The sequence below is a fragment of the Stomoxys calcitrans genome, chromosome 4 (genome assembly GCF_963082655.1).
Source record: "Stomoxys calcitrans chromosome 4, idStoCalc2.1, whole genome shotgun sequence".
Classification (NCBI taxonomy): domain Eukaryota; kingdom Metazoa; phylum Arthropoda; class Insecta; order Diptera; family Muscidae; genus Stomoxys; species Stomoxys calcitrans.
Window position 1 is genome coordinate 112624820 of NC_081555.1, and position 14941 is coordinate 112639760.

The following is a 14941-nucleotide window of genomic DNA, read 5'->3' on the forward strand; positions in this document are numbered from 1 at the left end:
TTGTTTTTTGCAAATTCGCCCCGTTGTCAGGTATGCTCCCTGAGCACTCTCGCTCAGCATGTGAGTATGACACATAGCACACAGGTGTTACACTTGGCTTATTGCCAAACAAGTCACGTACATGTGTATGAGTTGTAGATGAATTCGCCGCAATAGTTACTGTTAGACTTGACTACTCCCATATGGCAGAGATTTTAACTGAGAAAGAGAGGATTGTTTTCGGTGGTGTGTGAGTGTTGATGGAAAATAAAAACTGAGAGTATTAGAATTTGCGGCTTAAAGAATTCTTATCGTCAATTCATAACTATGGTTGAGATTTTATATATTTTTTTCTGTACCATAACAAACTAGATGAGTTGCCAACCAAAAATTTTCTTCGAGAATACTTAGGTTGATTGATAAAAACTAGTCTGCAATATTTGATCGAGCTAATTATTGATTAAATAACAAATTTAAATAAACCGTATTTCCATTTCGGAAATATGTATCTTACGGGCAGAGTTTTCTCAAAAAAGGTTAAAGGCTTGGCTGCGAAAACCTTTACCTGCGAAGAAAAAATACAGGTTTTTCGCGATTACTTTCTTCAAATACTACAAAAATCTCAATAATAACATAATACTTTCATTACGTTATGGGGGGGGGGGTTTCATACGTTATGGGAGAATGTCCTCCCAATGAGATCAGCTTTTTTTAAATAATAGATTTTAAAGCAAAAAACTTTGTAATCTATTATTTTAAAAAAAGTTATCACGAACAAATTTCACGAAAAGCGAACATAGTACCAGATTTCGTATGCTTCTATAGCGAAAACATGTGAGAGAATACGTCGACAGTATATAATACTGGAACCGTTAGACGATCGGAAATCGTATTTGCAGATCCGAATCGTGACACAATGAGGCTAATACTGAGGACTATAAGAGGTTGATCAGTATGACTTTTGGTATTATTACTTTAAATCCCACCTGAGAGCACCAGTCCATGTTATCCCTTGCCTCAGGGATTTTGCAAAAATGAGCTCTTAATTATGATCCCTTTATGATACCGAAAGTTATACTGAACTCCTTCTTACTTTCCTATAGTAATAGCCTCGTCTACTCGCTATCCGGATCACCTCATAGGATTTTCGCCATTCTACCGACTTTCGTCGCCCACGACCTTTGGGTTAACCAAGTTTTTTGACGGCTGTACTATGCCTTACTCCGCTTTGGACCGGCACCCAAACGATGTGGATCGTGGCATTCTCAGAGAAGGCATTAATCTCCTTCCTACAGACTGTTCGTGACCCTACCGTCTCGGTTGTTATTTCCCTGATAGCCAGTTCACTGTCCATAAAGATGTTCACACTCGACCTCCGCATTCCGTGATCTCCTGGATTTCCACCTGCAGGACCGTATTATGGTAAGACTCAGTCCCTGGGTTCTCAATGTAGACCCCTAGGCCCACTCTGTCCTCTACCTTTTGATCCTTCTGTGTGGCATGATCTTCCAGATGGAAATACCAAAGTTGGTCAATACAAGACTGTGCCGATCCGCCGATTTAGGGTCTGAGGCCCATAAAAGCCACATTTATTGTCCGATTTTGCCAAAATTTCGGACAGTGAGTTATGTTAGGCCCCTCGACATCCTTCTTCAATTTGGCTCAGATCGGTCCAGATTTGGATATAGCTGCCATATAGACCGATCCGCCGATTTTAGGGTCTTAGGCCCATAAAAGCCACATTTATTATCCAATTTCGTTGAAATTTGGGACAGTGAGTTGTGTTAGGTCCTTCGATATGCTTCTTCAATTTGGCCCAGATCGGTCCAGATTTGTATATCGCTGCCATATAGACCAATCTCTCGATTGAAGGTCTTGGGCCCATAAAAGGCGCTTTTATTGTCCGATATCGCCGAAACTTGGGACGGTGAGTTGCGTTAGGACCCTCAACATTTTTCTGTAATTTGGCTCCGATCGGTCCAAATTTTAATATAGCTGCCATATAGACCGATCTCTCAATTTAAGGTCTTGGGCCCATAAAAGACGCATTTATTGTCCGATTTTGCCAAAATTCTTCGACATTATTCTTTAATTTGGCTCAGATCGGTCAAGATTTAAATATAGCTGCCATATGGACCGATCTCTCGATTTAAGGTTTTGGACTCATTAAAGGCGCATTTATTATCCAATGTCATCGAAATTTGGGAAAGTGAGTTGCGTTAAGCCCATCGATATCCTTCTTCAATTTGTCCCAGAACGGTCCAGACTTGAATATAGCTGCCATATAGACCGATCTCTCGATTTAAGGGCCCATAAAAAGCGCATTTATTGTCCGATTTTGCCAAAATTTGACACAGTGACTATGTTAGGCTTTTCGACATCCGTATCGTATATGGTTCGATCGGTCTATATTTGGATATAGCTACCAAAAAGACCATTATTTTGTACTACAAAATTGAACAATGACTTGTACTCAATGTCAATGTGTCGATTTTTGTCCAAATCGGACCATATTTCGATATAGCTGCTTTGAGGGCAGCTTTTTTCACCGGACTATGACGAAAGGTGGTTTACATATATACCCGAGGTGTTGGGTATCCAAAGTTCGGCCCTGCCTAACTTAATCCCTTTTTACGCATGCAAATATTTAAGAAAACTCCATTGTTTTTCCATCTATACAAAAAAATTTTTTCGTATTCGCATTTTTCTCATTATGTATGTGGGTTTATTCTTTATAACTGGCTTTAATTTTTTAATTACCTATCTTAAATTGATTCCTCCCCTTAATCAATGCATTAAATTTAATTAATGCGATCAATTCTGTATTATTAGTTCTAATGAATTAATAGTTAGAACAGGAATTAGGTCATTATTTTTTTAATCTACCACCAATTTCACCTCTGACTAATCAAATTCATATAAAAATTAATTTTATTATTCGTATTATCTTTTTTAGAAATCTTCGGTAAACACTAGCAATCCAAAGAAACCAATAAAATTCTAAGTAATTGAACCAGTTGCATGGTACTCCCGTCACCTTATAAAAAAATCAATAAAGATCAATTTGGTATCATTAAAAATGAGTTTGAACAAAAAAAAACGTATTATCTAAATTGATCTGAACAAATTAAAATTTCTCATAGAATCGAAAAGAAACAACGTCAAGGCAATGAAATAATTATAACAAGAAATAAACATTTTTTTGGTTCTACAAACAAGCCACGGTTTATGGGTGTAAGAACCACCTTAGTCAAATTGCAGTCATCTCTACGCATAAAGCAAAAGACTTAGACAACGAACACCATGACAAGTGCTTCAAAAACCCTTAAAAACCAGCGACAACAATCGAGTGAAAACAAAAACTAAAACAGACATCATCAACCAACGTTGCGCGCATCATCATTAAAGCGAACATCAAAATGCATTTAAAATGCAATAAAAAAAAATTGGGAGACAACACCAAAAATTCGTTAGTTTTCAGAGTCAAGATCATCAGAGTGCTGGTGACGAAACAATAGCTGGCACACACCAGCGCATAAGCCAAAAACAAAAACCGAAGTGCAATCAAAATTTTAATTTGATTTTGTTGTTTTTGCAGAAGACAAATTTTTCTGCTCTCTTCAGAAAAAATAGAAGCTATAGTGCACCATAATATTATGCATGCATACATGTATGCTCTGCACAATACCACCAAACCAACATTAAGACAAAGGCAGCGACGACAACGGCAACGTTGAAGACTTTGACCACCATACATCGACTGCATCAACATGTTGGCAAAGAAGAAGAAAAAACCGGCAAATTTTATTTTTGTTGTGTTTTAATTTTTTTTTCTTCGTCAGAGTTACCTCTACCTTGACTCTGAAAGTCTTTAGTATGATTGGCGGTATTTGTTGTTTTTTTGTTTCTTCTTACATCTTAGAGACCAAAACTAATGACAGCGAAAAACAGCAACAACACAAAGTGCATATAAAACGTTATTTGAGCGGAGAGTAAAAACAAACATTCGTCATCAACAAAGAGAGTAAGATCAAAACTAAGATAATTTCGGAAAGAAATATGGAGAGAGAGACAGAGAGAGAGCAAACACTAATCCAGCAATACTCTCTAAAATTTTCTACTAAGCCAAAGAACAAACAAACATACGACTATGAATGTAGTATATGACTAGTCACAACAACAACGACCACAACAATCAACAATGACGTTAGCAGCGTCAAACGACGACGACTCTGAACATCAGGTAAAACCGTTGCTTTTGCAGAACCCCACTAATCGGGCACCAGTACCCATATCAACAACAATAGCAACAACAACAAACAGCCAACTGAGGAAAAAGTAAGTTAGTATGCGAACACTGAAAGCGAATTACAAACGAGATACAGCTACAATACACCAACACTGTATGCTACCACCTGAGTTTTACACATGATCCACGAGAGATTGAGAAGAGAGAGAGAGAGAGAGAAAAACTCCGCTTGAAACTGAGCTCTTACCCCATGAGACTTTGCTGTAGAACTTGTTGCATAAAATCAAAAAACAAAACAAAAAACTCCAAGTAAAAATGTGCCAAGTTCGACAGGAACCCATCCATGGGAGACCACCACCATAAAGAATTAAATTAAACGGGAGATCGTTTCATATTGGAGTTATATCGGGTTATAGACCGATTTGGATTTTACTTACCATACATATTCAAAGTCAGAATAAAACACTACTTGCAAAATTTCAGCCAAATGCGTCTTCTGTGGGCTCATGATATCATACCGGTTGAATGGTTTATATGGAAGCTAACCAGGTTATACCAGTTTTAACCACTCTAGGCACGATTGTTAAAAATCGTAACAAAACACTACCTGAAAAGAGAGAATAATAATTGCGTATTAGGAATAAGGAATAAGCAGTGCATCAGGCGACTTTATATCACGAGGATAGGGTAGAGGTAAAGCCGAATCCTCCCAAGGCAGGCAAGAGTAGTTGCATAAAAAATGAACATAAATCTCGCTAGGACTAGAGAATTCTTCCTCTTCTTATGTCTAGAAGAACTCCACAAGGAGGGTATCCATCTCCCACTTTGAGGCTAGTGGTTATCAATGGAATTTTCGGGTGTTTTGAAGAGCAGAGGGCGAAAGTTGGTGCCTACGAGCATGGCGTTGTCTTATGAGGTGGCTGATGTCCTTATACTATTACAGACATATTTTAGGGTGCATATATGATGTTGTCTATATTTTTGAGATGGCTAATGGGCTTGGTATGAACCCCAGAAAGACTGAGCTTGTACTGTTTATCGGAAGAGCGAAACTTAAGGGAACTGTACAGGGTCTTAACCTGTCAATGCAATTGCAGAACTTTCGCATCGCATTGGCCCCATAAAAAGGCAGACTTCTTCGAATTTGTAGGGATGAAAAGTTATAGACGGTTGGGCACTTGTTAGGCCACTGCATTGCAATAGGGGAGAAGGCACAGGCTCTGCAGCCACATAGTCCACTCGCCGTTCTTGATTGCTGTGGAGACTTGCTTTGGCAGATAAGAGGGACCTTCGACAGTCCGATTGTTATTTATAAAACTTTTTTTGAAGTTTACATATACGTTAGGTTGTTGTAAGGCGAATTTAAAATTGTTTTGACATTTACAGTTCCATCAGCTATGATGATACGTCCCTTTTATTAAATACGCCTTGCATGTGCCCTTAAGCTAAGTGCATTTGGGTACTTTTTTTAGTAGAATCCCTTGCTGGGTTCCCAAGATTCGACTCGTCCGAACTTAGCACGTTTTTATATCCTCCACCATAAGACAGGAATACTAATTTTGTCATTCTGTCTATAACTCCTCGAAATATTCGTCTAAAACCCCATCCGTCCGTACGTCCGTCTGTCGGTCGAAAGCACGCTACCTTTCGAAGGAGTAGAGCTATTCGCATTGTAAATGGGTCATATCGGTTCATGTTTTGATGTAGCTGCCATATAAACTGATCTTTGTTCGTGCCCTCTTAAGCCACTAGAAAGCACAATTCTCATCTGTTTTGGCATGAGGTGTTTTATTACGATTTCCAAAAACTGTGCCAAGTATGATTGAAATCGGTCCATAACCTGATATAGCTGTCATATAAACCGATTTGTGGTATTGACTACTTAAACCTCTAGAGGGCGCAATTCCTAACCGATTTGGCTGAGATTTGGCACGACACGTTCCGAACTGTGCTAAGTGCTGGTTGAAATCGGTTCATAACCTGATATGGCTGCCATATAAACCGATCTGGGATCTGGACATCTTGAGCCCCTAGAGGGCGTAATTATTATCCGATATGACTGAAATTTTGTGCAACGGCTTCTTCAAACTATGGTCCTAATCGGACCATAATTTGATAAAGTTCCACTAGCATAGCAATTCTTATCTTTTATCCTTTGTTTGCCTAAAAAGAGTATCTCTCGGGGAATAGAACTCGACGCAATCCATGGTGTAGGGTTTATAAGATTCAGCTCGGTCGAATTTAGCACCTTTTTTCTTATTTAATTTCAAATTTTCATTGTCCCAAAAACAATAAAGCCATTGAACCACTGTTCGGCTTACGATCAGCGTAAATAATTACAAAGGGGGCTTGGAGCTACCAACCACCATACAGGTAACTGAGAGCAGAGAGCAAGAAGCGTATATGTGATCACCATTGATGGCCGTTGATTTTGCGGCAAATGTCGGCTCTCCCCATGAACTAAGTCGTCATTCCTTTTGAAACGTTACTCTTGGAAACAACGCGGCTTACGGTTGTTTGCACTAAAGCAGCGGTGTTTGTCGTACATACCGCACACAATCAATGTCGGTCGTTTAAAGTCGAAATGAAACGACGACTCCGTACACTTTTCTAAGATTCGCTCCTTAGACTCTAGCAGGCGAAAATAAAAAAAATGTGCACAAAGCCGCTCTTCTCACCTATACACCTGAGAATAATTCAGACACACACACATATGCACACACAATTTTGCTATGAAACGCAACGGAACTGTTAACAAGTGAAGACGACGACGACGACAGCGACTATATAGTAGAAAAAAAAGGCAGAAGAAGCAGAAGAACTACTAAACAACAACAACAACCATTACTCTAAGTTAAATGTGTATGCCGCCGTACCGTGTGCGCTGTCTGAATAGACACTAGACCCGTTGCTTGTTTAGTAAGAGATGAACCGTCATAGAGGATACACGCGTTTATTCTTTTACCACACATAGAAAGAGAGAAAAAAAAACAAAAATTGTTCAAGAAGATTTTACACCTTTTGGTTGGGATAAAAGAAAACTAACAGAGAAAGAAGAAAAATCCAAGCTAAAGCATTCCTAAGTACACATAGAGAATGGAAATGTGAAAAATCCCCACAAATGGAATACAAAGAATATTGGAAAATTTTTCTAAAGAAAAAATTTAAAAAACACAAAGAATGAAAATGTTTAAAAAATTAAACAAATAACAGAATTGTGTTGGAAATTAAAAAAAAAAAAAGTATTTTAACACAAATTTTTGGGGAAAAATACAATTTGTAAAAATGTGGAAGTTAAAGAAATATCATCAAAATACCAGTGACAAAGTGTTTTGAGTGAAAAGTAAAAACAAAAATTAATTTTTTGATAATAAAACTAAAACTAAATTTAAACAATGAGAAAAAAATCCAAAATATAAACAAAAATCATCCAAATTAATACAAAAAAAAAATTGTGTTAACAGTTAATTTAGCAATTAAACACACCAAGGATTAGTGTTAATTGCTAAAACTGTTGTTAAATTACAAAAAAGAAAAATACTTACCAAAACAAACCCAACAAACAAGTGAAGTGTGATTGGAAAACAACTAAAACATTTCGTTTTAACTTTAAACATAACTCAACAAAATGCCGAAAATTTTCCTTATAAAAAATCGCCTGCATCAGCAGCAGCAACGTCTATTAGAATCACAAAATCTTTTACAAGATAAAACCGATGATGATCGTCTGGTACCACCGCTTAGTCCCTCACATAATCGTGAGCGTGATCGTTCAACATCTCCACCGTCATATCATCAAGCGCGTCTCCAGCCCTTTGCCGAGGCGAAGGATTTTCCGCGTTCACGCAATGCATCACCCTCGCCTTCGAATATCGCCTCCACCTCTGATTCCCTCAAAGCTTTGCATATACACAATCATCAGCAGCAGCAACAAAAGCAAAATCTTAATTTGGCCCGCTCGCGTTCTCAATCACCCATAGGTGATGTCTTAGATTTACACAAAAAATCCCCATTGTCCTGCAATGTCACATCGAATGTTTCAAAATTGCGTGCAACCGAAGACTATGAGGGTGATGAGGAGGAACAACCTTTGAGTTTGGTATCCTCATTAACCTATTTGGGCCGTAAACGTTTCCATCAATATCATCGTAATCTAAGGACTTCAGCGGCATCACCAACAGCGTCCTCAACGACAGTGGCGACAACAGCGCCGTCTGCGACGACTACGACTACAACAACTATAGCAGCAACGGAGATAGATAAGGTTGACAGCAATAATGCTGATAAGGAAAAGGAAGAGAATAATGAAGGTAAGTTTCAAATGCACTTCTTTTTTTTTTGGTTTCCAATGGTAATTAGAATTTTTGAAGCTATTAGGAAGGGGAGAGAAAAGAAATGTTGTAAATTTTAGGTAGAATTTAGTTACATAAAGGGGGAAATCGAATTTAAAGCCTTCAAAATTAAACAATTTTTGCAAATTTGCAGAACCTTTAAAAGAAATGCCAAGGCTTCAAATTTGAAGAATTTATTTTAGAATGCTGATAATTAGGAGAGAGAGCATTTTAAAAGGAAATCATATACAAAACAAAAGTTCGTTTCTTAAGTCTTTTGTTATATGTGACCAATTGTTATAAGAGACACATTTGATATAAAAAATGTGCTCTTAGCCCTTCGTATTTAAACGAAATCTTTAAGAAAAAAGAAGAATTTTCCATTTTGAATTATTTCACTTGGTTTTCTAAGCAAGTGATTAAAATTTTTCTTTACATACATATATCGGAAATTATTATTACAGACGCATGTTGCTGGGGTCCTAATGACCATCCTCGTTGATTATAACCATTATTAGCTGCCTGTTATTTTTTTCATTACTTTTAAAGGCACCTTTGATGGTATTGTTTTGAGAACTGCTGAAAAAACGGAAACGTTTATGAGTGGAATATTTGGTATTATGTAAATTTTATAGGCATTCTCCCTCGACATTTTTAAACACATTTTGTTTCTTAAAGTGATATTTTTAAAAAATCTAAATTTTTCTTACTTAAATAACAATGAGAGAATTTTAATGGAGATGAAATATTTTTTTTTTACTTAAATAACAATGAGAGAATTTTAATGGAGATGAAATAATCGACATTTATATGGGTCTGAATATTGAATTTTTTGGCAAAATTACATTTTCGTTTGTTTGACGTAGTTAAGGTAAGAGTGGAAGTCCTTTACAGACTCACTTAGACAATTTCAAGTCAATTGCGATACCCCAGTAGCGACAGTTCAAGGTATCTGGTGGGAATCGGACCCACAATGGCTGCACTGGCAATCCGGGCACCCTACTATCTTTGCTATCGGGGCACGCATTGAGGCAACCCGCATTACCATTGAACTGCTGATTATGGCCGCAATCGCAATATTTCTTAAAAATTTTGCCAAAAATATATTTTTTTTAATTTTTTAATGTGAATTTGTGTATTCATTTAACTTATTTATAGAAGACTCACTTGTCCAAAATCTCTTAGGGAAATAGAACTTTTTCATTTCCAAAAAAAAAAAATTTGTAGATTTTTTGAAAAAATTTATTGAAATTGAAATCGCGATACAGATATCCAGTCAAATGCTTCTAGCAACAACACACTTTTGCTAACTTTTTAAAGGTTTTTTGCTATGCTATTCTTTGAATAGAAACTATGGTCGAAAGCCGGACAATATCCTTGAATGGAATCTCAATAAAATTGGAAAGTTAAAAAAATAATTATTATATATATATATATATATATATATATATATATATATATACCTATATATATATATATATATATATATATATATATATATATAACAATTTTTTTCTTAAAATTTCCCAAAATACTACATTTTGAGTGCCAAAATATTTCTGTTTTGCAACCACTATAAAATCGTACCTGCAACAGTGAACCTTTCGAGATATATTTTATTCAGATGCAGAAAACTTAATGGCTGTCATGTACCAAAACAGTTTCTAGTAATCTCATTCTCAAACATTTTACGAGCAATTTATTTTAGAATTTTTCGAAATGATGAGTTTTGACAAGTCGACTACTCTTCAAAGCATTTCCTTACATGATGTCAATGAAATCTCATTAAAATATCTCTTGTCAATTTTTTTTCATTTTACCTGAACCGGTAAAATCACCTTTTCTATAATTAATTTTTATTAAATACTAAGAAAATGTTGAATCTTTTGTTGGCTCTTTATACATCACGAAGGAACATATTTGCTACTTATCAAGGAAACTTGTTGGACACAGCAACAAACTAACGAATCAAAGAATCGCAACTTAAAAAAAATTCTTCGACCATTAAGCTCGTCTCGAATGAGAAATAATATGAAAATAGTTTTTTGTCAACTTATAGGACTATCTTCCGTGTCAGCTTTAAAATTTTCCAAAATTTTTCTATTTTTATACCACTATGGATTCTTCTAAAAATTTATACAAAATAAATTTTGTTTAATGGCATAATTTTATTCTACAAACCAATCTCCTGTCAAACCAGTAAAAATTAAAGCTTCTAGGAAGCGAACAAGAATGATCGAGAGACCGGTTTACATGTGAGCTATATCAGGCAGTAGACTGATTTAGACCGTATTTGACACAGTTTTTAGAAGTCGTAACAGAACAACGCATGCAAAATTTGAGCCAAATCGGACAAAAAATGCGGCTTGTAAGGACTCGATAAGTCAAATCGGGAGATCGGTTTATATGGAAGCTACATCAGGTTATAGACCGATTTGGACCGCACCTGGCACAGTTTTTGGAAGTCATAATGGAACATCACATGCAAAATTTCAGCCAAATCGGACAAAAATTACGGCTTGTAAGGACTCAAGAAGTCAAATCGAGAGTTCAGTTTATATGGGAGCTACATCAGGTTATAGAACGATTTGGATCTTACCTGGCACAGTTGTTGGAAGTCATGAAAAAGCAACACACGCTCAAATTCGGACAAAAATTGCGGCTAGTAAGAGCTCAGAAAGTCAAATCGGGAAATCGATTTAAAGACTTGGGACCATAAAAGGCGCGATTGCGCTGAAATTTAGAACAGTGAGTTGTATTTGGCCCTTTCAATTTTTTGAAACTGTCCCTTATTTGTCCAGATGTGGGTATAGCTCTCATATAGACCGATCTCTCGATTGGCCCCATAATAGTAGCATTTATTATCCGATTTTACTGAAATTTGAATCAATGAGTTGTTTTAAGCCTCCCGACATCTGACCTAAATAAGAATCAGACTATATCGATAAAGCTGTCTTATAGACCGTTTTTCCATTCAGGGTTTTAACCCCATAAAAAGCGGATTTATTGCCTAATTTCGCTGATACTGTTGCTTGTATACGAGTTTTCGGGACCTGAGTAAAATATGATCGAGACCAGCTTCTGTTTAGATGTAACTATGGATATAGTAGTGCAGTTGTAATAAAATAGGATGATTATTATATCCTTGATGGTGGCTATCCAGTGTACGACACGGCCGAACTTTACACGTTTTTACTTATTTTTCTCTATTTTAATTTATTTTATTTAAAATTATTATGATTTTTCGATCATATACAATACTTTCTATTCAAAGAATAGCACGGCAAAAAACTTATAAAAGTTAGACAGAAGTGTGCTGTTGTCAAAACTCTGACTTACATGGTGGATCGCGATTTCTGATACTTCGTCAAATGGATTAAGGTACTCTATATTCTCAAAGACTAGTACAGTGTAGAGTAGAGCACGGCTTTATTTTGAAAAAGGGCTCAATAAGTCCTTTGACTCTCCTTAGTGCAGTAAGACAGAAGAAAGCCTTACTTTCCACTATTCCGATATAAACTAATCATCAATGCTAAGAACAACAAACACATCAACATTGCCGAACTCCTTATATTGTACATTTGGACATTCATTGAAGTGCTTTTTTGTGTTTAGGCCACATTGACCTAGAGCACAGCGACGGTGCGATTCGTTTGGTTTTTCTGTTTGTGCTCTTTTATTTTGATCTCTAAAAACTTTTCTTGATTTTTCGAACATATTCCAGATGGAGATCAAGTTCAATGCTTTCTATTCTTAAGAATAGCATAGAAAAGAACTTATAAATGTTAGACAAGTATTTGCGGTTGTCAAAACACTTTGACTGTCATGGTGGATCACGTTTTCTGATACGCCATGTATCTTCATCAACACCTTTATCAAATTGATTAAGGTGCTCTTCATACCCAACGACTATTGAGTACTGTATGGAGGCCACCATGGCGCAGAGGTTAGCATCTCCGCCTATGACGCCGAACGGCAGGGTTCAAATCCTGACATGAAATTAAAAAAAAATTTTCAGAGGTGGTTATGCCTACATTTTTGAGGTATCCTGCCATGTTAAAACTTCTCTACCAGGTGGTGTAACTATGCGACACGCAGTTTGGACTCGGCATAAAAAAGGAGGCCCCTTAGAATTGGGCTTAAACTTGAATCGGATTACACTCATTGATATGAGAGAAGTATCTCCTGTTCCTTCATGGAATGTTCATGGGAAATTTAGTATTTAGTATAGAACACGCTTTTGAAACAAGGCTCTGTAAGTCCTCTAATTCTCCTTGGCTAAGATATTTATTTTTATTTTAATTTATTTTATTTTGCTTTATTATGCCCTCCACCATAGGATGGGGGAATACTAATTTCGTCATTCTGTTTGTAACACCTCGAAATATGCGCCTGAGACCCCATAAAGTATTTATATTCTTCATCGTCATGTGATTTTAAGTCGATCTAGCCATGTCTGTCCGTCTGTTTGTCGGAAGCACGCCAACTTTCAAAGGAGTAAAGCTAGCGGCTTGAAATTTTGCACAAATACTTTTTATTAGTGTAGGTCGGTTGTGATTGTAAATGGGCCAAATTGGTCTTTGCTTTGATAAAAATGCCACATAAAGCGATCTTGGGTCTTCCAACATCTGTGCTAAGTATGGTTCAAATCGGTTCATAACGTGATATAGCTGCCATATAAACCGATCTTGGATTTTGACATCTTGAGCCGCTAAGGGTGAGGTGTTTTGTTATGACTTCCACCAACTGTGCTTAGTATGGCACAAATCGGAACATAATCTGGTACAGCTGCCATATAAACCGATCTGGGATCTTGAGATCTTAAGCCTCTAGAAGGCGCAATTCTCATCCGATTTGGAAGAAATTTTGTACAACGGCTTCTACCATGAATCTTAACATACGTGAGCAATATGGTCTGCATCGATCCATAGCTTGATACAGCTCCCACATAATCCGATCTCTCGATTTTGCTTCTTGAGTCCCTACAAGGTGCAATTCTTATTCGAATGGACTGAAATATTACACAATGACTTCTGTACAGCATTCAATTCATTTATGGTCCAAATCGCACTATAACTTGATATAGCTCCTATAACATAACAGTTCTTATTCAATATTCTTTGTTTGTCTAAAAAGAAATACCGAGCATAAAACTCGATAAGTGCGATCCATGGTGGAGGGTATATAAGATTCGGCACGGATTCGGCAATTTATATTTCTATACCCACCACCAAAGGATGAGGCTATATTCATTTTGTCATTGCTTTAGCAACACATCGAAATATCCATTTCAGGTCCTATGTAAAATCCATGAACATGTCATTTAGGAACAGAGGCAAACTTCTCACATATCAGGGGCAAACTTCTCCCGATTCAAGTTAAAGCTCTATAATAGGGGGCCGGTTTTTATTTTAGCCGACTCCGAACGGAGCGCAATGGTGCGGTTTGATATTTTTTCGTAAAAATCATATTTTTTTCACCCGAGTAAGATACTTGAATGATATAAACGGTGTATGACAGACAAATGTTCAGCATCTAAAATGATTCCAAAAATTTCCGACGATACCTTGACATTCATTATGCTGTAACTCCAATATTTAATAAAAACTTATAATTTTTCCAGACTACATGTTTTTGTAGGATTTTAAGAGCTCTATCTTTTCCAATCATGACGATCGGCCTATAAGTGTCTAATTGGCAGCACATCAAAATTTTAAATGCTACAGGTGATCTACGTTCACGCCCCATGTCAGTCCCTTGACCTACTGGGGTCTCCAAATTTGGCATAATTATTGGAAACCATCTCCACATTCACTATGTCAAGTTATAGAATTATGTTATAGAATTATTCCAAGGACTTTTCGACTGTGAAGCATGACCTCCAAACACTTCTTCAACAAAGTCTTTTTACATTTTTTCCTCAAAAAAAAAAAAAAAATTGGGCAATTACGAGCAGCCAAACTATTTTGAATTATGTTACGAGGTATTCAAAGAGCGTATTTTGAAAACTATTGCGAGGGTTATTTTGGTTGTACTTGTTTTATTTTCCATCGAAGTTAAAAATAGTGAAAAAATGGGACTTTTTATTATTTTTATTTTTTACAATTCTACACTTATTAAGTATTTCCATCCACGGATAAAATCAAAAATGGCAATCCCTTAACTAGTTTTCGAGATAGAACACTTGAAAAGACAAAAGACAAAAAATTGTGTTTTTCGTTTGAAAATCAATAACTGGTGAACTTTGAACGGCCGTGTCTCTTAAACCAAAAATCTGACATTTTTATGGTTAGCATTTTTGAAATCGTTGGAATGTTTTACATAAAATAGCTTCTTCCAAAATTGCGTAGGCGCACATGAAAATTTTGAATTTCGCCACCTA

At 36.5% G+C, this 14941-nt stretch overlaps 1 protein-coding gene across 3 annotated transcripts in view; it reads left to right on the forward strand.

Moving 5' to 3' along the window:
* Nucleotides 1-6415: 6415 nt before the first annotated feature.
* LOC106081175 (transcriptional regulator ovo) overlaps nt 6416-14941 on the forward strand; it is a 124491-nt gene continuing 115965 nt past the window's right edge. For 2 of the 3 annotated variants that reach the window (XM_013242960.2, XM_013242961.2), the window contains exon 1: nt 6416-8538. In XM_013242960.2, coding sequence (XP_013098414.2) covers nt 7857-8538 — 682 coding nt within the window. In that variant the 5' untranslated portion in view covers nt 6416-7856. The remainder of the gene's footprint in view (nt 8539-14941) is intronic. The other variant, XM_013242962.2, reaches the window with a different exon arrangement.